At 44.1% G+C, this 22,459-nt stretch overlaps 2 protein-coding genes across 3 annotated transcripts in view; one reads left to right on the forward strand and one right to left on the reverse strand.

The window, feature by feature from the left end:
* Positions 1-1,030: 1,030 nt before the first annotated feature.
* On the reverse strand, positions 1,031-2,689 carry higd2a (HIG1 hypoxia inducible domain family, member 2A). Its single transcript, XM_018747798.2, has 2 exons — positions 2,460-2,689; positions 1,031-1,520 (listed from the first exon to the last, which is right to left on the reverse strand). The coding sequence occupies exons 1-2, from the start codon at positions 2,683-2,685 to the stop codon at positions 1,354-1,356; spliced, it is 393 nt and encodes a 130-aa protein (XP_018603314.1). The 5' UTR covers positions 2,686-2,689; the 3' UTR covers positions 1,031-1,353.
* Positions 2,690-16,878: 14,189 nt separating this feature from the next.
* pdlim7 (PDZ and LIM domain 7) overlaps positions 16,879-22,459 on the forward strand; it is a 66,575-nt gene continuing 60,994 nt past the window's right edge. The window contains exons 1-2 of one of the 2 annotated variants that reach the window (XM_018745304.2): positions 16,880-17,021; positions 22,095-22,312. The gene's annotated coding sequence lies outside the window, so the exon portion shown is untranslated. Of the gene's footprint in view, positions 17,022-22,094; positions 22,313-22,459 lie in introns of both variants that reach the window. The other variant, XM_018745139.2, reaches the window with a different exon arrangement.

Here is a 22,459-nt window from a genome sequence, read left to right on the forward strand (position 1 = left end):
TTCTTTGGAGCCTCTTGTCCCTTCCCAGCACCTTGACATTAAAGTTTTAAACATGGGCTGTGTGCGCGTGCTGTCAATCCAATGATACGTGATCAGTTACTGTACTGCCTCCACTCTTATGTTAGACTTAATTTTTACTCTATTCTATAATGATATTTCAGAGAAAAGGTGACCCTCATCACATCAGTTGTGTATTCTTCTGTTATTGCTTATCTATATATCTGCATGTGTTTATGTTGTATAGTCTAAAATAAGGCAGCATTTTTTAGACAAGCAGGCATTTCACCGAAATCTGTTACAATGAGAAAAATAAAACCATTCTCTATTAAATGTGTTGGTCTCCTTTTTGTACACAATAACTGCTCGATTTCATACATTCTGAATTCAGTGAAATTTCAGTGAGATTGTGGTTACTGATATCAGCATTAATAGGCATGTAACAATACCAAAGATACACCCCCTTTATAACAAGTGTTTACAACATAACTTTGCACAGTGACTTCTTCCCTTGTCCCCTGACAACGAGAAGCATGGCAGGTGTACTCCACTGCCCTGAGTGCTAACAAACTGTAAATGGAGTCCACCAGTGCTGATGTGGAAGCTGCATTTGCCCTGCTCTAATAAATAGCACTGACTCTGTGTAACAGATGAAAAAGCTGATGAGAACAGTGAGGCTCTCCAGTACCTGCACAAGTCCAAAGCTTTCAACTTCCCACAAGCTTAGCCGAGTCCACTATAACTTGCTGAAACAGAAGTAAAAAGCTGGTATGGGATAATTCTAACAGCAGTGCTCAAAGCAAAATGTGGCCTTTGAAACACATGCAAAACGAGCTGCTTCATCAGAAATGTGCAATTACGTAGAGCAGCAACATGGGCACTAGGCATTTCCATACTTTAATGATAATGAGGAATACAACTTTCATAGTGGGGGTGTGATTATCAGCAAAATATTCCTTTAAGTCAGAAGGTAAAGTGGGAACAGAATACAACAAGTGTAAGCACTGTTTCAAACTTGGAGTAAACCCCCCCCCCCCCCCCCCCCCTTTTGTAATAAACTGGAGTTACAGCATTGCAGCAACTCAAATCACTTTTTTCCTTTAGAGGCATCACACTTTATGTGTGCAGCAATGCCATTACAATCGTTTCAATGTCACCTTGCATTCCTTAAAAAGCAAATGTACATGTTATGGAAACTCCTGGGTACACGAAGGCATCACAGATTGACAGAACACAGAATGTCTGGCCTTTACAGCAAACAAGTGGGTCCCTGTTCTGGTGCCCTGCAGAGGGGAAATCTGCAAGCAGGAGCTGCTACAGCCACATGACGGACAGCTCTGCCAATGAAATCTGGGGTCATTGCTTCGGCTTCAGGGCGGCCGCTGCCACGCCCACCACTATCGCCACCACCGTGAAACCCTGTGCAAATATGCGACCCCGCATGAGCAGCTGCGACTGCCGTGTCTTCCCTTGTTTGAAGGATATGAGGCCGTACGTTAGGGTTGCTGCCGTCGCCAGGCAACCTGGAGACAAACGAAAAGGGATAGTGTGAAACAGTGTATCCCCACAGACACAAAGCGCAGGACATTCACATTTATTTGTTTAGCGGACATTTTTCTCCAAACAAACTCTATGTAGTGTTACCAGCCCACATACCTTATTCACCAAGGTAACTTACACTGCTTGATACACTACTTACAATGCGTTACTCATCCATACATCAGTGAAACACTCTCTCTGTGACATTCACACACCATGGGGGAACCTGAACAGCATGTCGTTGGAGTGTGTGTGGGAACCGGAGTACCCAGAGGAAACCTATGCAGACATGGGGAGAACATGCAAACTCCACACAGACTGAGTGGGGATCGAACGCACGCCCTCTCGCATCACCCAGGCGCTGTGAGACAGCAGAGCTATTCACTGTGCCACCTGCTGCCCAAGACAGCAAGTTTGTTTTCTTGTTTCATTTCAAAGTGAGGATTGTACAAAAGTCAAACATTTTTGCCGTTGGCCTTTGGCTGGTAAACTGTTACACATAACCTGAAAACCATGTTTTAATGCTGCTGATATTCTAGTCGGTCCAGTCCAGGGTGCACTTGCATTGTGCTTGAACACCAGCAGTGGCACCTATTTCATTCGGTCAAACCCTTCAGGTGTCCCACCCAGTAGCTTAAGGCCCTACTGATGCGTCTTCATGCGTGCGAGAAAGGTGTGCCACGAAACTGTGCGTAAAGCTTGGAAGAACAGAAGTGCTCAGAAAACTAGGAAATTTGAATCAAGAGACAATTTGCCAGGAAGGACAGGAGAAAAAGCTGCAGTTACTGAGTCAGATAACTTTCATTGTTATGTAATCAGGGAAGCAGCAGAGGAATTGAATTGTTACTATTATTAGTATGTTTAATAAGAGTACCTCCCCACACACCCGACGTATGACATTTGCGTGACTTTACGTAACTTACCTAAGGGCACAAAGGGGTTTTCCTTAGTTTTCCTAGCAAACTTGTCCATGAAGCCCTCATCTCTGGCTCGCGACCGCGGGGCGAACCCCTCTATGACCGGAGGCTGTCCCAGTTCCAGCGGCACATTAGGAGACGGCGCCGATTTCGCTCCTGCCACTTGTTCTACCGAGTTTGTTGTGGCCGCCATTACTGCGAAACGCCCGGACGAAAGTGGGCGCAACACCATGTGACCCGGAAACATTGACGTCACACGTAGTGAACGGGTAAGGGCGGAAGGAAGACGTTTTTTTTAAAAAAAAAAAAAAAAAAAAAACTATTCAAACACTCACAATACAAGAAAATTAATCCAAAACAAGCAGACCTAGCCAAGGGAAGGCAAACAAAAATAAATAAATACACAAAAATTTACAAAACATTCCAATAACTACAGACATCAACACCCTAAAAATATTACAATCATATACAATGTTAATGACCTTCTTATTATTACATGCCTCAATAGTGTTCATCCATCCATCCATCCATCCATCTTCCTCCGCTTATCCGGGACCGGGTCGCGGGGGTAGTAGTCTAAGCAGAGCCCCCCAGGCTTCCCTCTCCCCGCACACCTCCTCCAGCTCCTCTCTGGGAACCCCAAAGCGTTCCCAGGCCAGCTGGGAGATGTAGTCTCTCCAACGTGTCCTGGGTCTGTCCAGTGGGACATGCCCGGAACACCTCCCCAGGGAGGCGTCCAGGAGGCATCCGGAACAGATGCCCGAGCCACCTCAACTGGCTCCTCTCGATGCGGAGGAGCAGCGGCTCTACTCCGAGCTCCTCCCGGGTGACTGAGCTCCTCACCCTATTCCTAAGGGTGCGCCCAGCCACTCTGCGGAGGAAACTCATTTCTGCCGCTTGTATCCGCGATCTCATTCTTTCGGTCATGATCCAGAGTTCATGACCATAGGTGAGGGTAGGAACGTAGATCGACCGGTAAATTGAGAGCGTCACCTTTCGACTCAGCTCCCTCTTCACCACAACAGACCAGTACAATGACCGCGTTACCGCGGACGCCGCACCGATCCGTCTGTCAATCTGCCGCTCCATTTTTCCCTCACTCGTGAACAAGACCCCGCGAGATACTTAAACTCCTCCACTTGAGGGAGCAACTCCCCCCTAACCCGGAGGGGGCAATCCACCTTTTTCCGACTGAGGACCATGGTCTCGGATTTGGAGGTGCTGATTCTCATCCCCGCCGCTTTGCACTCGGCTGCAAACCTCTCCAGTGCACGCTGTAAGTCTTGATTCGATGAAGCCAACAGGACCACATCGTCCGCAAAAAGCAGAGACGAGATCCTGCGGCCACCAAAACAGACACCCTCCGTTCCCTGGCTGCGCCTAGAAATTCTGTCCATAAAGATAATGAACAGAATCGGTGACAAGGGGCAGCCCTGGCGGAGTCCAACATGCACTGGGAACAGGTCTGACTTACTGCCGGCAATGCGAACCAAGCTCCTGCTCCAGTCATACAGGGAACAAACAGCCCGTAGCAACGAGCCCCGAACCCCATAATCCCGAAGTACCCCCCACAGGATGCCACGAGGGACACGGTCAAATGCCTTCTCCAGGTCCACAAAACACATATGGACTGGTTGGGCAAACTCCCATGAACCCTCCAACACCCTAGTGAGGGTATAGAGCTGATCCAGTGTTCCATTGCCAGGGCGGAAACCGCATTGCTCCTCCTGGATCCGAGGTTCAACTATCGGTCGGATTCTCCTCTCCAGTACCCCGGCATAGACTTTCCCAGGGAGGCTAAGGAGTGTGATCCCCTATAGTTGGAACACAATCTCCGGTCCCCTTTCTTGCAAAGAGGGACCACCACCCCGGTCTGCCAGTCCAGAGGCACTGTCCCTGAACTCCACGCGATGCTGCAGACGCGTGTCAGCCAAGACAGCCCCACAACATCCAGAGACTTGAGAAACTCGGGGCGGATCTCATCCACCCCCGGAGCCTTGTCACCGAACAGTTTTTTGACTACTTCAGCAACTTCAGCCAGGGTAATGGACGATTCCCCCTCCGAGTCCCCAGCCTCAGCTTCCTCTACGGAAGGCGTGTCGGAGGGATTGAGGAGATCCTCAAAGTACTCCTTCCACCGCCCGAGGACATCCTCAGTTGAAGTCAGCAGCGCACCACTTCCACTGTAAACAGTGTTGGCGGAACACTGCTTCCCCCCCTCTGAGTCACCGGACGGTTTGCCAGAATCTCTTTGAGGCTTTTTCCCCCGCCATCGAATCCAACTCACCACCAGGTGGTGATCAGTTGACAGCTCAGCCCCTCTCTTCACCCGAGTGTCCAAGACATATGGCTGAAGATCAGAAGAAACGACTACAAAGTCGATCATCGACCTCCGACCAAAACTTTGTAAACAGTAAAAAATTAAGGGGTGCTCAATAGCATCAAATGCATTGTAAAAGTCCAGAAATAATATAAACCTATCATCCACAGCAAAATCAGAATAATAATCAGTTAGGTCTAGGATCAATCTTATACTACTGATAATATGCCTTAAACTAATAAATCCAAATTGATTTTCCTCAATAATTGAATCTAACACTGGTTTAAATCTTCTGGCAAACAGAATGGCACACACACACACACACACACACACACACACACACACACACATTTTCAGAACCGCTTGTCCCATACAGGGTCGCAGGGAACCGGAGCCTACCCGGCAACACAGGGCGTAAGGCCGGAGGGGGAGGGGACACACCCAGGACGGGACGCTAGTCTGTCGCAAGGCACCCCCAGCGGGACTCAAACCCCAGACCCACCAGAGAGCAGGACCTGGTCCAACCCACTGCGCCACCACGCCACCCTCTTAGCCATAATAAAAGTTGCAAATTTCCTTTGGGCTCTTGGTAACACTTCCCTCTGTCATGGTGAACCGGGATGGAAGGACCCAAATGCTGGGTCGTTCGTCTGGATTCAGAGGATCAGGCAAGTTCTCGATGTCAGGGACAGGTGGGTGGTCGGTCGATCAGCGATCAGGGTCAGAATGAAGATCCATGGACGTGATCAAGAAACAAAGCGAAGGGTCAACAGCCAGAGAACTTGAACTGAGAACTGAAGATGAGCAAGGAGTCACAAGGACGGGCAATTGTCTCTGACGAGATTCCGCAAAGGTATGGGAGCTGAGGAGGGTCTTTTAAAGGGTGAGCAGTTAATCTGGTGCTGGAGCAGAGTCAGGTGTTGTCATTTGACACCCTCAACGTTCATCTGAGAAATAGAATTAAGTTTGTGATTTCTCAGGCTTGAAGAAAAATGTAGACATTTGCTCTCCATTCTCCAGCCACTTCTGTTGAGACCTTATGAAAGCTCCCTCTGCTCTTGCTCTGTACATGCCATCCAATTTGCTCTGTAGCTCAGTTAACCTTAATCTCTCCTCTTCTGATGAACTCCCTGGCGGTAAACTGGAAAGGGTAGTGATCTCTGAAATAACTTCCTCCAAAACACATCAAGATTTGGCTAGAGAGCTGCTGTAATTTTTTAAATATTTGCTTATTTCAAACTTTAATAGCTCCCAGTTGAAACTAAACAAACCATCCTTCTGGGCTAGCCCAGTAATAAATGATCAACTTCTTCAGCTTCGACCGTACAGATTTGTGTTTAAGAAGGGAGCTGTTCAGCTTCCAGTAAGAAGCCCCACTGCTGCAAGATGTTCCACAGTCAACAGTGTTGTTAGGATATTAACTGTAATGCTATTTTTATCTATTGCTTTAGAAACAAGCCAGAAGTCTATAGATGACTGTAAAGAGCCATCTCTGTAGCTCCAGGTGTATAACCTATCATTTAGAAATTTCTCCCTCCATATGTCCATAACATCAACTTTGTTCATGAGAAGTTCTAAAGTAGATTTTAAGCAAGAGGGTCAACTGGTGGCCATCTAACTTTAGCCTCATCCAAAACAAAATTAAAATCTCCTTCTTTCAACAAATAGGCCTCTAGATATTTGGACAGCCAGTGTACAAGTTTCTCCTCCATCAAATTAAGTAACTGGTCATTGGTAGTTTCATAAACATTAACCACAATTAAAATAATTGTCATATTTGTTAACTAAACAAATGAAATGGCCATTAAGATCACAATCAGAGTGGAGGACCTTACCTTCAAAAGTACTTTTTAGGCATGAAATCCCTGCAGAGCGCTCTGACTCAAGGGACGGCCAGAAATCCCCACCCCATTGTGATTTCCACAAATTAACATCACTAGTAACAGAGTGTGTCTCTTGAAAAAAACAAAATTAGTTTTTAAGTGTTTGGTAAACAAAAACAAGGCCTTATGCTTCACATTGTCTCTCAACCCCCTGGCATTCAATGAAACATCCGAAAAAGACATTAAAATACAAAATACAAAGATCAAATAAAAAAAAAATCATTTTTAACCTCTATTGAGTCTAATACTCTATAAAATGAGATAAGTAGGTCAATGAAATGAGTAGCACCACAGAACATTTCAAGTTTTGTGAAAAGAAACTTCTAGCAAAATTCTATTGTAATCTAAGCTATATTCTCTTAAGTGACAACTTTAACAACATAAAATATGCTTCTTAAATCAACGTCATCCAGGGTTTTAGAAAATGGCACAAATCCATGTAAAATTATGGCCCATACCAAAAGAGTGCAGATAATCTATGCCTAATAACATAACTATCTGTTAATAAGGCACATGACAGAACAACAATGAGTGAACAGTTCAACATAGTCATCCTGCAACGTTCTCTCCTTCTCCTTTGCTGTAAATTCTGGCTCCTACGAACTAGGCTGTCTTTCCGCTGGCTGGGCCTTCCGAACCTCTGGCCAAAGCTGATGCCTGTTCTCTTGGTCTTCCTTAGAGAAATCCACCTTAAACTGCAGGCCATGGTCCTTCAGGTAAGAGGAAGTCTTAGCTGGCCTCCACATAGCATTTCTGGACATTCATAACATGAACTGTAGGATGATCGCTCTAGATCTTCCACCTTCATCCGTTTGCCAGCTCTTTCCAAGGCGATATGTCAAGAGCATCAGCAAGTTTGTCCTTCTCACTGCGTAAGACATTCTGGCAAATCTTTATCACTTCAAGACAAATGTTTTCTTGGGCATGTTCTGGAACTCCCAACAGTTTCAAATTCTGCCTTCTCATGTAATTTTCAAGATCCTCCTCACCAACCTGACAGGCTGCTCCACTCTTTCAACAAGCTGCTTGAGGTTAGAAACTTTCACAGTGATAGCCTTGAGGTCAGTAAAAACAGCTTCCACTTTCTCATTCAAGTCAGAGATTTGCCTCTCAGTTGCATCAGACCTGCTGTTTATCAGCTTAGTGATGTTCGCTAACTGACACGCGAGCTCACCAGCCGGCATCACGCCGTCAGACTCCAGTGATTTCTTTCTGGCAGCAGGCAATATGCTCGGGGTGGTGGGCAGCGGGGGAACTCCTTCTCCTCCTTGGCTGTACACACTGCCTTGTCTTCACACATGTCTTGTGTATAATCGTGGCCCCAGCATGCTGGCGCATGTGCGGAGCTCACAGCCAAAGAAGACGAAAGACCATGCTGATGAACCATTGGAACGTAAACAAATGAGAATGCACTCACTTTGCTACTGAACAATACAGTCACTGTCTAATTAGAAGCCTTTTCGCTATTCTTTTCCAAAACTTGGTGCAAGAGCTCAAAATGTGCATCCAATCAGGCAGCCATCTTGGTCCCCCTGTATCTGGTGCAACACAGAACATGAACAAGCTTTTGACTCTCTCCGCAGTTGTTCCATTGATGTGCAGAGGTGAGTGGTCTACTCAGGTCCTCCTGAAGTCAAGAATTATCTCTTTAGTCTTATCAACAATGAGAGATAGATTGTTGTCTTTACACCACTCTGCGAGCTGGTTTACCTCCTCTCTGTATGCTGACTCATCATTGTTGCTGATGAGGCCCACAACTGTAGTGTCGTCAGCAAACTTGATGATATGATTTGAACTGTACTTTGCAGAACAGTCATGAGTCAATAGGGTAAACAGCAGTGGACTGAGCACATAGCCCTGGGTAGTGCCGGTGTTCAGTATGGTGGTGCTGGAGGTGGAGTTGCTGATCCTGACGGACTGAGGTTTCCCGGTCAAAAAGTCCAGGTTAAAGTTGCAGAGGGAGATGGTCAGACCCAGCAGGCTCACCTTTGTAATCAATTTCTGAGGCATGATTCTGTTTAATGCTGAACTGAAGTCAATGAACAACATCCTTACATAGTTGTCCTTTTTGTACAGATGGGTCAGAGAAAGGTGAATGGTAGCAGATACGGCGTCTTCTGTTGAACGGTTGGGACGGTAGGCATACTGGAATGGGTCCAGTGTGGTGGGAAGATTGCTCTTTATGTGTTTCATGACTAGCCACTCGAAACACTTCATGCTGATAGGCATGAGTGCAACTAGTCGGTAGTCATTCAGGCAGAACACCAATGATTTCTCCGGCACAGGGATGCTTATGATCGTATTGAAGCACACAGGGACAACTGCCTGGCTCAGGGAAATGCTGAAGATGTCTGTGAAGACATCTGCAAGCTGATCAGCACATTCCCTGAGTACCCGGCCAGGTATGTTGTCAGGACCCACAGCTTTCTGTGGGTTAACTCTGGAAAGAGTCTTCCTGACATCTACTGTAGACAGACAAAGTACCCGGTTGGTGGGAGTTGGGGTGATCTCACCTGCTGGCATGTTGTTCTGTGTTTCAAACCGTGCGTAGAAATCATTCAACGCTTCTGGGAGTGAGCCGTCACCATAACAGGCAAGTGATGTAGCTTTGTAGTCTGTGATAGTCTGAATGCCTTGCCACATGCACTTTATGTCCTTGGAGTTTAGAAAATGATGGTGGATTCTTCTTGCCTAATTGCACTTTGCCCCTCTCATAGCCCGGGACAGATTGGCCCTTGCTGTGCGGTATGCTGCCTTGTCACCAGACCTGAAGGCAGTGTCTTGGATTTTCAGCAGTGAGCGCACCTCAGCAGTCATCCACGGTTTCTGGTTTGCACGTGTGGCGATGGTCTTGAAGGAAGTCACATCATCTATGCACTTGCTGATGTAGCCAGTCACTGATTCTGTGTATTCCTTCAAGTCTGTGATGTTATGGTATGTAGCAGTCTCTCTGAACCTCTTCCAGTCGGTGTGTTCAAACCAGTCCTGAAGTGCTGAGATTGCTTCCTCAGACCAGATTCTCATCTGTTTCAGGACTGGTTTGGCACGTTTCAGGTGTGGTCTGTATGCTGGGATTAGCATAACAGTGATGTGGTCCGAGTAACCGAGGTGGGGGTGGGGTGCAGCATTGCAGGCACCAGGAATGTTTGTGTAAACAAGGTCTAAAGTGTTTGTACCATGGGTTGTGAGATCGACATGGTGGAATTTTGGCAAAACTGATTTGAGATTCGTGTAGTTGAAGTCCCTAGCGACAATGAAAAGTTCGTTGGAATGTGCTGTCTGTAAGTTGCTGATAGCCCCTATGAGGGTATGGATGACGGATGGAGGCAGCAGTGGAGAACTGAAGTAGTTGGATCAAAAAGGTTTGTTTTTCTTTACTTAAAAGATGTTCTTCAAAACACATTAACCCCAACCAAATACAAAAACAAACACTAAATGACAAAACCTCTTGCACCAACAGCAATACACAACTCTTCTATTTGATGTGTGAGTGTCTGTCTGCCTGAGTCTGCATAAGTTTGCATCAATTGGCAACCCCCACTAGTGACCTAATACAAGCTTATATAGCAGTAACTCTGCCCTTCCGGCTACACCATACAGCCTCAACTATTCCAAAGTGCATTTCCCCCAAAAATAACATCCAACGTGAACACCAAAACACACAAGCCATACAACAACATACAAAACATTTTTCTACTACAATATCCCTATGTTACAACTTATAAAAACATTTATCCCATTGCACAGTAAAACACCCCTGTCAAGTTGGTTGTGCCCAAGGACTCCCACTGTCACGCGAAACATAGGGGCCTAGGACGGCTGGACCCAAGTGCAGCATCGTTCGTCCGGAGACGGGGGATGAGACAAGTTCTTGGTGTCAGGGACAGGCGAAGGGACGGTCGATTGGCAGTCAGGGTCAGAGCGAAGATCCATGGGCAAGGTCACGGGACTTAGCGAAGGGTCGGTCGAATGGCGATCAGGACAGGAACGAGGATTCGTGGATGTGGTCGGGAAACGAAGTGAAAAGTCAGAAACTGGAGGATGTGAATGAAGAGCTAGCGATGCTTGTGAATGAAGAGTGACGAGAAAGGGCAGTTGTCCCTGACGAGATTCCGCAAAGGTCTGGGAGTTGCGGAGTGTCTTTTAAAGGGTAGGTGCTGAACTGGAGTCAGGTGCTGTCGAGTGAGTTGTGGGCATGGACGTGACACCCACCTAGAAATACCCCAAATGGTTCACTCCATCTGGTTTATAATACAAGGTTCCAAACACCACAAAATGCCCAACAGCTGAATGGTAAGAAAAAGGATTACAGAAATTTCTGAACCGCTTGTCCCATACAGGGTCGCAGGGAACCGGAGCCCACCCGGCAACACAGGGCGTAAGGCCGGAGGGGGAGGGGACACACCCAGGATGGGACGCCAGTCCGTCGCAAGGCACCCCCAGTGGGACTTAAACCCCAGACCCACCGGAGAGCAGGACCCGGTCCAACCCACTGCGCCACCGCGCCCCCGGATTACAGAAATGATTTTTGAAAACAATAAATGTATTTACTTTTAACAACCAAATGCATATACTTGTCATACTTTTATAAAAAATGTTCATGTTAATGACAAACAAACTGTTGGAGATTCTATTCAGTGTGCTCTCATGTTGGTGAAGTATCGATCACATGACCTTTGTTGTGCGTGATGTGTTCTGATGAAGCACGTACGTAAATAAATGTTCTCCCCTTCCGGTTTAAGCAAACCGATGGTGTGAACGTGTACTTTGTTACCTCCGTTAAGTATAATCTATTTACCACTTCTCAAACGCAGAGATGGCTGCGCCAACACAAACACATACCGGTAGGCCTTTCCCGGCACCCAATCTAGTTCAAACAAGAAATGTTAAGTGGAATACTGGACCAAAACAAGCAGTGTAACAGCACAAGGTGAAATGCATGTGAACAGGCAACAAGAGCAACAAAGTTCAGCACTTCATTGTGTTGTGTTTACGGGTGCAATAACTACACTCGAACACAAATAAAGATAAGACGTGATGGATAATGTTTTCTTTTTCCTTTACTGAACCACGTGCAGCAACAACTCTTGTACCATTTTTCTGTACATATTGCCGGCCAACCAAACTCTAACCCATGGTGCTATAAAGAGTGGCCTATTAACGCTTAGCCCGGAGTTTTCTCTATAATCAATACACAACACCAACGAGTTACTAAATGATGTGAAAAGGATGCTGACAGCTAAACTCAAGGTGAAAGACCTTGGTAAATTGAAACATTTCCTAGGCATTGATTTTCAGCAAATGGATGGAGTTGTGAAAATGAATCAAAAGGGATACATCTTAAAAATACTGGAAAGGTTCAGCATGTCGAATAGTAAGTCCAGGTCGACCCCATGTGAACAAAAGCTAGAGTATAACGGTGATGGAAACTCTGTAAACCACACAAAGTATCGTGAAGCAGTAGGTAGTTTGATCTATCTAATGACATGTACTAGACCAGATCTTAGTTGGGCTGTGAGTAAATTGTCTCAATCTATGTCAAGACCAAATGAGCAACACTGGTGTACAGTGAAGCATGTGATGAGGTATCTGAAAGGTACAGTAAACCAAGAACTGACGTACAAGAAGAGTACCGAGAAGCTGAAACTTACGGCATACAGCGATGCTGACTGGGCATCAGATCCAAATGACAGACGAAGTACGACTGGATACTGTTTTAGTCTAACCAAAAATGGTCCCCTCATTTCCTGGAAGTCAAAGAAGCAGCCTACAGTTGCTTTGTCAACATGCAAAGCGGAATATATGGCACTGGCTGCGACCACACAAGAAAAGTTTGAAAGCTTTATGTTTGGGGCATAAATGTTGCTGATACAGGGATGTAACTGTGTGTTGTATTGTAAATGGGCCTGTAGAGAATGAGAGCAAGTGGGGGTGTTGGAGATTCTATTCAGTGTGCTCTCATGTTGGTGAAGTATCGATCACATGACCTTTGTTGTGCGTGATGTGTTCTGATGAAGCACGTATGTAAATAAATGTTCTCCCCTTCCGGTTTAAGCAAACCGATGGTGTGAGCGTGTACTTTGTTACCTCCGTTAAGTATAATCTATTTACCACTTCTCAAACGCAGAGATGGCTGCGCCAACATGCTGTTAGATTCTTTCCACCATATGAACCAATGTTCATCACACGAGTAGCTGCATAAAACTTCATGCGAATGACCACGATTTAGAATCACCTTCCTAGTAATTTTTTTGGAGATATATATGAGCATTATTATTATTATAATTATTATTCCTTTTTTCAGTATCAAGTTATACAGACAAATCACACAGTGCATGAATACTACTTCATCAGTACCCTCAGTTGATAAGCTGTGTGGCGCTGCTTTGCTGGAGGAGCCTGTCCACGAAGGTCACATAACCCCAAGTACAGAGGCTCACGGTGCTGACTGTTGTTGTGCTGTACTACAGTACACTGTACTGGAAACTTGCTGTCATTAACGAAAAGAATACTTTCATAGTTGAAGCGGCTGTAGCATATTGACCTGCAGATGGTAGCAGAACCACACAGATCATAGAGAGATTCCATCTCTCATCCTTTTTACTGCTGAAAATTGAAATTTAGTTGCTTTTAGGGCCCTTCTTCCTGCAAGAGAAATGATCAGTATGTGTTTACTATCCCACAGGCTATTTATTGACATATACATAGGACTATTAGTGATGTTTCTATGCATAAACAATGTGTGCTGCTAATATCACCTGAAGCTTTGTGCCATTCAACACCTGTGTGGAGTTAGGTCAGGTGTCCTGCACTGCTCCAACATGCACCCTTGTCTGTACAGGAGGGTAAATCATTCGAAAGATGCTTATGTGATACTGTCAGTCTTCCTGGGCACAGTGTCAGCTCAGTGAAGGTCAGGAATTTAAATCAGGTGTAGTGACAGTAATGCACCCTGGGATTGACAAAAGGGACATTAAACCAGTTACTGCAAACAAACTGGGGTGGCACAGTGGAGAGGGCAGCATTGCTGCCTCATAGTGCCTTGGTGGTGCAAAAGGATATGGGTTCAATGCCTGATCAGTTTCTGCGGAGTTTGCATGTTCCCCATGTGTCTGTGTGTTCTGGTTTCCTTCCACAGTCCAAAGACATGCTGTTCAGGTGGGTTGGTGGCTCTGAATTTGCCCTTAGTACGTGGCTGTGTGAGGCTGCCCTGCAATGGACTGGCATCCCATCCAGAGTGTACCCCACTCAGCCTTGAGCCCAGCACTTCTGGGATAGGCCCTGACTCACCCTTGTCAGAACAAGGGGTAACTGAAACTGGATGGATAGAGAAGTACATTATCATTGTAATCAAAACTACATCTTTAAAATAATTTTTTGCTGCCATAATAAATCTTTGTTATTTTGTCAGTAATGCAGTTTGCTTACACAGCACTCTGTGGGGTGATTATCTAGGTCTATGGTGAAGTCGTTACCAAGTGGTCAATAAATGGTCACTAATAGGTAATGCTCTTGGATGTTTATGGTTTCAAATGCTACATTTGTCATGAAACATTTTCAACTGGATTCTCTGAGGCCAGATGACACAAAAGTGCTACAGGACTTTAAATATGTATGTATGTATCTTCGGTTCACGGGTTCTGTTTAATGAGCAACAAGTCCAAAAGCATGAGACGAGCAGTAGTTTGGGACTGGAGTGGGTCAGGCGATGTGTGTTCAGGGTTTCGGGGATAGACAAGGAATGTTGTCAATGAAATGAAGCAAGCTCAGAAGCCAGGGGAGCAAGACGTAGAACGGACGGGTTTGCTGTAGAGACTGGAGTCGCGGTTGCTTGTGAGAGGTTCCACAATCAGGCGTAGACTCCCGCTCTGTTTAACCCGTACCGCCTTCATGAGAGACAGGTGCTGGCTGATTGCATGTGACATATAGATGTTTTACTCACTGTATATATACTTTTTACAATAATCCCTTTCTTAAAAAGAGTAATTTTACATTTATGGCTGTCTTAAAAGAAAGAAATGACCAGTAAAATTAATTTGAAAAAACAAGAAAAAGCAATGTTTATTTTACTCTATCTAATATACCAATGGTTTACATAAAAAAAAAGCTGCCCTGTGGACTACACTACACAAGTATTTCTAAAAATATGCTAATGATGTAAGATGCTATATAAGCAACATTGTCAAAGCAACTGTATTTCTGAGGCTCACTGACAAGAAATCCACTCATCTGAACGTGGGTTCTTGCTATGGCTGTGGTGCAATGAGCTCCCTCTGCTCCTCAGAGCTGCTGAATCTATCTCAACATTCAAAAATGGTTTCAAACCCTTGTCTTTCAGACCCACTTCTTTCCTAATCTGCTGATGCTACTGTAATCTGGCATCACGGCATCTCTCACAATTACCTCTATTTCCTATTGCTCTTAGTTCTATATGCAGCCACCGATGTGATGTGTCCCGGTAAAAACAGGGGCATAGGACAAAGTGACTGTGCTTCAACAATTGGGTGTCTGTGTCTAAAGCACTTCATCTGTTGGCAAAATGCACTGTGTTTAAATTGTATCTCTCTTTGGAGGAAAGCATGTGCAAAATGGATGAATGTAAATAAAAATGCAAATGTTCAGGAAATGACTGTAGACTGGAGTGCGCATGGAGTCACTTGGTTATTTGGCCGTGGCTCCTGAACTGTCCTTTGGGACTCCAGGAGTGAGAATTGGAGGCAGGGAAGGGAAGTCCTACAGTTTACAGGACATAGAGGTGAAGGGTTTCTATTCCAGGGTTTAAATTCATCACTGCAAGCAATCACTCTGTGTTTTTGTATTTTCTCTCTTTTTCACAATGATGTAGAGACTGACTGCGGGTTGCACATGTGGGGTCTCCAGATATTCAGTGCTATATAAACCTATTTATGATGCTCCTTTTTGCATGAAGTGAAAGAACGGTATGGCTATGTGAACAGCTGAGTGCTGGTGCAGGTCACTGGTCTGTGATGTATAACCTGGGGAAATTTATCTTATATTTTACTTTGAAGCAACTTTTGTTTTACATAACTGCTCACGTGATTAGAAATGTCAGTTTGGCTGTCTTGAATGAAGAATAGAGAGCATCCACAGTGTAGTCCATAAAGGTGGAGAAATAAATGTGAATAATTCACCACTTGTTGGAATCAGTCTTTTCAGACAGGGATCATTTCTTTGGAGACTCAATGATGAGACACAATAACACCTGAAGATATTTTATTTCTGCTGTATAAATAAACGTATGAATAAATGTAAATGTTTGGTAAGTCAACTGAACATCAAACTCACTGCTCAATCTAAGTTATTTATTTATTTATTTATTTTTAAATCGCCGCTATAGGCAATACTTTCACAGAACATATCCGGTATATTGTATAAATCAAGGTGTGTCTCTATCACCATGCTCTTGAGTGCATTGATAATGAAATAAAGTGAAAGTGTCCAGATGCTAACAGATGTTGCACATGCTTATGTGATCAACTGGGTGACAATCGTCACTGAATAGGTTGCGGATATGATGTATTCACTGTTTTAAACATTTTTTAATTTTAATGTATTGAGTTAATAAAAGAAAACAAACTAATGGTCCTGTGGCAGACTGATATCCCATACATGATGATGTATCCCGTGTTTCCAGACAGGCTCTGATCTGGAATACAGAAAACCTGGAATGAGCCGATGAAAAAAAAAATTGTCTTTGAAAAATTAAGTCTGATGGCACACACACGCGCACACACACATTTTCTGAACCGCTCGTCCCATACGGGGTCGCGGGGAACCGGAGCCTACCCGGCAACATAGGGCGTAAGGCCAGAGGGGGAGGGGACACACCCAGGACAGGACGCCAGTACGCCACAAGGCACCCCAAGCGGGACTTGAACCCCAGACCCACCGGAGAGCAGAGCCTGGTCCAACCCACTGCGCCACCGCGCCACCGCGCCCCCGAAGTCTGATGGCATTTTTTAAAATTAATCTTGGTTTCTGAGTTTTTTTTTTACAGAACTTAAGACTTGAATAAATCAGTACCATGTGATCCACAGAAAATATTTTAAAATAGACAAGATATAAATTAGCGGAGAAAAGTTTATATCTTCGCGAATTCGTAACTTCAATATTCGAAATATGAAGATGCAAAGTGCGCGTGCGCGAGCGGGTGAGCGATTTGACCTCCAGTGCAGTAGGGGGCGGTAGGGAGTCACTTCCCAAGGCCTCGGTTCCAAGAAAGTAAAGGAAGAGGGGAGTCGGGAGCGGCCCAGGTCCACACTCACTACCATACAAGGAGAAGGGAGAACACGAGCGGGAGGGCGCGCGCGTGTGTGTGTCCGGCGACTGAAGGCACGCGCACAGGTAAACACGGGTTTCGCGCTCACTTCGCTTCGTACTCGATGAGCTTTCAGTTGAAATGTCCCAGTTTTTATACTCTATGTACTGTACTCTTTTATAATTGTAATACTCCATGCACGTTTCTCACTTTTAACAATCAGGAGTAGTTGACACGGACGGCGCGAGGCAAAAGCAGTTTTTCACTGTTCCCCGCGTGCCATGTTCTACTTGAAGTTGATACTTCGGCCCGGGCTCTACTGTACTCTACACTGCTCTTATTAAACGAACGTCTCAGCGCTCCGGCTGTTCCAGGATGAGCACCTGTGACGTCACTGAATTCGCAGCGTTTCATTAAAAAGTAACAGTTTGAGCGCTTTTACAAGTTAAGAGTATGTAGGAGGTGGTGGATACAGCGCTTCCCTATACTTGTGGTGATAGTTTATAGATGTGTGTGTGTTTAAACAAAAATTTCTCGTTTTAATAATGTATTTCCCTTAATTCATTTTAGTAAGATATTTAGTGTACAAATTGACCTTGATGTTTCTTTGATAACCACGGAAAATGTAGCTGAATATTAACCCATTTTTTTAAAAAGAAAATGTGATGGAACCAAGTAGAGTTGTAGTGGGGGCCCAAATGATGCTGAAAGTGTGTATGTGTGTTAAGCCCAAGGCTTTGTTAGTACATTGACATTTACATTTCATTTAGCAGACGCTTTTGTCCAAAGTGACTTACAATGGATACTATGTAGTGTTGCTAGCCCACACACACCTTATTCACCAAGGTGACTACACTGCTAGATACACTACTTATAATGGGTCACTCGTCCATGTATCAGTGAAACACACTCACTCCGTGACACTCGCACACTATGGGGGAAATCCGAACAGCATGTCTTTGGACTGTGGGAGGAAACCGGAGCACTCGGAGGAAACCCACGCGAACACGGGGAGAACATTCAAACTCCACACAGACTGAACGGGGATCAAATCCACGTTCTCTCGCACCACCCAGACATTGTGAGACAGCAGTGCTACTCGCTGTGCCACTGTACCGCCTTTGTATTTCAAAACCGATCAATAAATCCTAAACTTACTGTGGGAACTGCCACTGGATAAGAGTCAACATGCATGGTTGGTCTTCGGGGCCAGAAGTGCCTGAAGATCACAGTAAAACACTGTAAAACCTTGGCGGACCACTTAACTTTTAGGTGAAATGAGCAGTGAGTGTCGTGTGAGTCTCTGTGACGAGCAGTGCTGTCAATTATAGGGTAGAAAGTACACCCACTTTTTTCCCAGAATCCTTTAAAAATGATTGTACTCACAGGCATCCATTGTTCTAGCTGTGTATTTGGTGGGGAAACTGGTATGAACTTGACTACAGTGCTGCTGGCAGGGCCTTACTGCACTGTATGCTCAATAGGATAAGGAATGAAGAACATGTCCACAGCTGGATGGGTCTTTGCTTTCCCTACCACGTGTGGCCACATGTACGTGCTGTACTGTACCCTTTTGTACCGCTGTCGTACCTCTGTTAGGTCATGTGCTCCTTTGCATCACATGAAAGTGGATGAGGAATGTGAACGGGTAAAGTGGAGTTCATAATTGTGCTCATAAGTGAGAATCCTGTTGAAATGCTCTTCTGTGTCACGCATACTGAACAGACAGGGTGGAGCAAACCAATTAGCGTGTTAATAGCTGCAATAAGACTGGGGATCTGGGCTCCTCTATGAAGCGTTTGCGCCACTATTGTTCTGACAGAACGATTATAAACTCAACAATGCAGGCTTAGTTTAATTCAATTTGGTTGAATCAGAGAGAAAGTGAGATTTGTTTTCTCGCACCTTGTTTGTCTATGTGTATAGAGACACCCCTCGACTTACACAAACAGACTGTTCTTCAACACCTGATGTAAGTCTGTATGTCGGATTTCCGCTCCACCCCCTCCATTCAGCATAATAATTTTTCCATCTCAGTTATTGCACCTTGATGTTTCTTTGTTGTTGTTTTCATGCTAGCTGTTCCTTTCATGTGCCCCTTTATATATGCAGCATCCTTCAGGATGGTATTCACAGTCGATATGGCTAAGCCTGGTTCCTATGCTATAGACCATAATCTTTGTCCACCTTCATACTTCCTTTTTATTTTCAATTTAATTTCCAAATCGATTACCGTACACTTGCGAGACAGTTCTTGTTTTCCTTTAAGTGCACATTTCCCACCAGGCATTGTGAATAATGAAAAGGGTAAAAAAAAAAAAAAAAAATGCGAAAAAAGCACTACATTAACGAGAGGATCTGAGCATTCAATGCTCAAAACGCAAGAACTGGCAAGATTCAGCTTCCTGCCTTGTCTGATTATGGCGACTTGCACGTAACGTATTTCAGATGTTTTGCGTAAAATAAAAGCGCTATCCGTAAATAACGTGTATGCTGGGAAATTTTTACGTAAATCCGCAATACGTAAGTCAAATTTACCTAAGTAGAGGGGTGTCTGTATACAGTTCTGGTGGTTCTGTCTGTTGAAAGGCAGATACAATACTGCACTCAAAAAGCAGGAGTTCCACTCAAGTGTACGAATTGTCCTCTCTTGTTCCCATCTTTATTGCGGCAGGAATATTTTTCTTCTGCCAAAGTGACCACCTTGTTTTTGTTCATGTATATCAGAGCCAATACTGTGTCTATTTCACATGGCTCCCAGGGTGCCTTTGGGTTTTTACTGGAAGGTTCTTCACCTTCTCAGCCATTCTTGGCAAACACAATTAAAATTCTGGTAGCGTAAATGTCAAAGTGTAGGAATGCTGTTTTAAAGAATCCGACAAACACATTTATGCAAGATAACCATGATTTTTTTAATTTTTTTTTTTTTTTTTTTTTTACCTTTTCAGATTATAAACAGTGATTATTTACATAGCACGTTCTTTCACTGAGATATCTGATGGAATAGTACAGTTATCCTTTGTTTCTCTTCCTCTTTGATTTGTTCTTATCCCTGCATGTCATCAGCTGGTTATCACAACCTTGTGAGCACTTCTCTGCCTGTTGTGAACTGTGCCTGTAGGTCACCCTGGCCAAAGACATGAGCTTCATAATAGCAGTAATTAAGGTCATTGTTGACAAAGCAAAGGACTGCTTTTCTGTTTCAGATTCATAATAGAGTCATGCCCATGATGCCCTCATTCTGGTTCTGACTGTTCCGATTTTTGGGTTTTAATACTCCTACCATGGCTTACAAGACATTTCTTCACCTTTACGAGAACCATATTTGCACTTGCATTTTGCTTCATGAGACCAGGGCCACCATCTGCTCTTCTTCTCAGTTAGTTTGTCTGATTATTGCTTAAGTTCTCACCCTGCAACAGTCCTGTTTACTGGTGTCACCTGTTGTCATCTCAGTGATCAAGGCTCCGTTTGGACTGTCAAAACCACATCAGCTTGTTCTCTGAGCAGTGACTCATTTGCATTGTTTTCAGTGATGTCTTTTGTCTTTAGTGTTCGGTTTCTTTGCATTAGAGGTTGAATTTTTTGCTCAGAACTGGTGAACTTGCTGAAAATTCAAGAAGGCCTTCAAAACACATCCTTTGGAATCTCTTCTCTCCCGCGTTCTTGATAAACATGTACAACGTTATCTGTTTAAAAAAAAAAACCATATGCAGCTACTCATGTGATGTATACTGGTTTGTATGGTGGTATGAGACAAATTGACTCCATTGAAGGGTCACGTGTGTAGTTCACAATCGCTACTAAGAGCTGAATGCATGTAGGAAGACAGCCATACAGTATTAGTCATTAATGAAGCAAAACTGCTCTGTTGTGTTGTATTATGAAAACTGTTAACTATTTATGTCCTTTTAAATTAGATTTTCTGATATTTTATCATAAATGGGTGTTGATATTGGGCCCAGGAACACACAAAAAGGTTTATTATTGAAGGTAACATTAATTAAGACTTAGTCATGAGAATTCACCTTATGAAAGTTTTTGTAGGGATGTATCACCATCCCAATGTGGGAAAAGACACTTTTATAGTCTTCCATACACTCCAGCATGTGTGTTCCCAGTAATACTAAATAGTTGTACTAATATGAAAATAACAGGCATCGCTTGATTTATGGAATTAATCATTTCATGAAAACAGTGTGGATATCGCAATTCCAGGTTCTGAAGGCATGTTCCCCATTTTGTTACATGGGGGTAAATAATGTGTTCCCAGCCTATCCGAAACTCCCGAACATCACTAGCACACTGTAAAACACCTACATAACTATCAAACCATGATTTCAGCATGATATAAAGGACATACATTTACGCACTTGATAAACAAGCAGGGATCCACTGAACATGTTGTGACTATTGTAAACAGCTTTCTGAAACTGTGCAATGCTACTTAAATGTGCATACATCTCGAAAAACCAGCAGCTAAACTTTTCCTGTTAATTGCTGCGCTGTCTCCACCATCATTCAGTACAATAGAAGGCTCAGCTGATTGCATAGTATTTAGAACTGCTGCTTTTAGAGCCAGAGGTTAGTGGTTTGAATCTCATGTACTGCTGTAATACCCTTTATCAAGGCATTTACCCTACATTGCTCCCAATAAAATGTACCCAGCTCTTTAAATGGTAGCTGTAGGTAGCTTGTAGATTTATTTGGAGCAAAATGTCAGGTACGTGAAAAAATGTAACACCCCCCAATATGACTAACAGACACTCCTGTGCAATTACATACACTTCACATAATGTCCCTCTCTCAAAGTAACAGAGTCACATTTCTAAGAAGCTGTCAAGCAGCAACAGTATTTTTTTCCTTCTGCAAATCGAAAATTAGGTATCAAAAGCCAAGAGCCATTGTACTGAAATTTTGGATAAACTGAGTTTGTAAATCAAGGAATATCTCTGCGTTTATTAATGTAGCAGATTGTCTTCTCCAAAGCAACTTAGAATGTTAAGCTGCCTACAACACTTTATCCATTGATACAGCTGGGTAATTTTATTGGAGCAATTCAGCATACCTTGATGAAGGGCACTACAGCAGAAGTGATTCAAACCAGTGACCTGATATGAAGGCAGCAGCTCTAACCACTCCTTCTTTTTCATCAACAGTGCTGCAGATTTGGACTCAGTTTCCATTTTCTCAAATAAGCTGGCATTGTGTGTGTACATCAGTGGATTGTGCCTTCATTGTTTGGTGGACCAGCAAGCCACGTGCTGCAGTGCGAATCGGTTGTGACGCCCCGTCGCAGTGAGGAGCGTTGCTGCGTACGTGCCCTTTGCCTCCGAGTGCCACTTGGAGTGGCACTCGTTTCAAGACTCTTACTGAAGTAAGTGCTGCTGCCTCTCTGCTTTAATGGTGAAGATGATCAGTGTGTGACATCTGCAACAAGCAGCTTCAGGAAAATCTCTTGCTCTTCTTTCAGTATTCAATTTTGTTAACTTTATTTTTAATTTAATTAAAAAAAAATGTTTCA

The sequence above is a fragment of the Scleropages formosus genome, chromosome 13 (genome assembly GCF_900964775.1).
Source record: "Scleropages formosus chromosome 13, fSclFor1.1, whole genome shotgun sequence".
Classification (NCBI taxonomy): Eukaryota; Metazoa; Chordata; class Actinopteri; order Osteoglossiformes; family Osteoglossidae; genus Scleropages; species Scleropages formosus.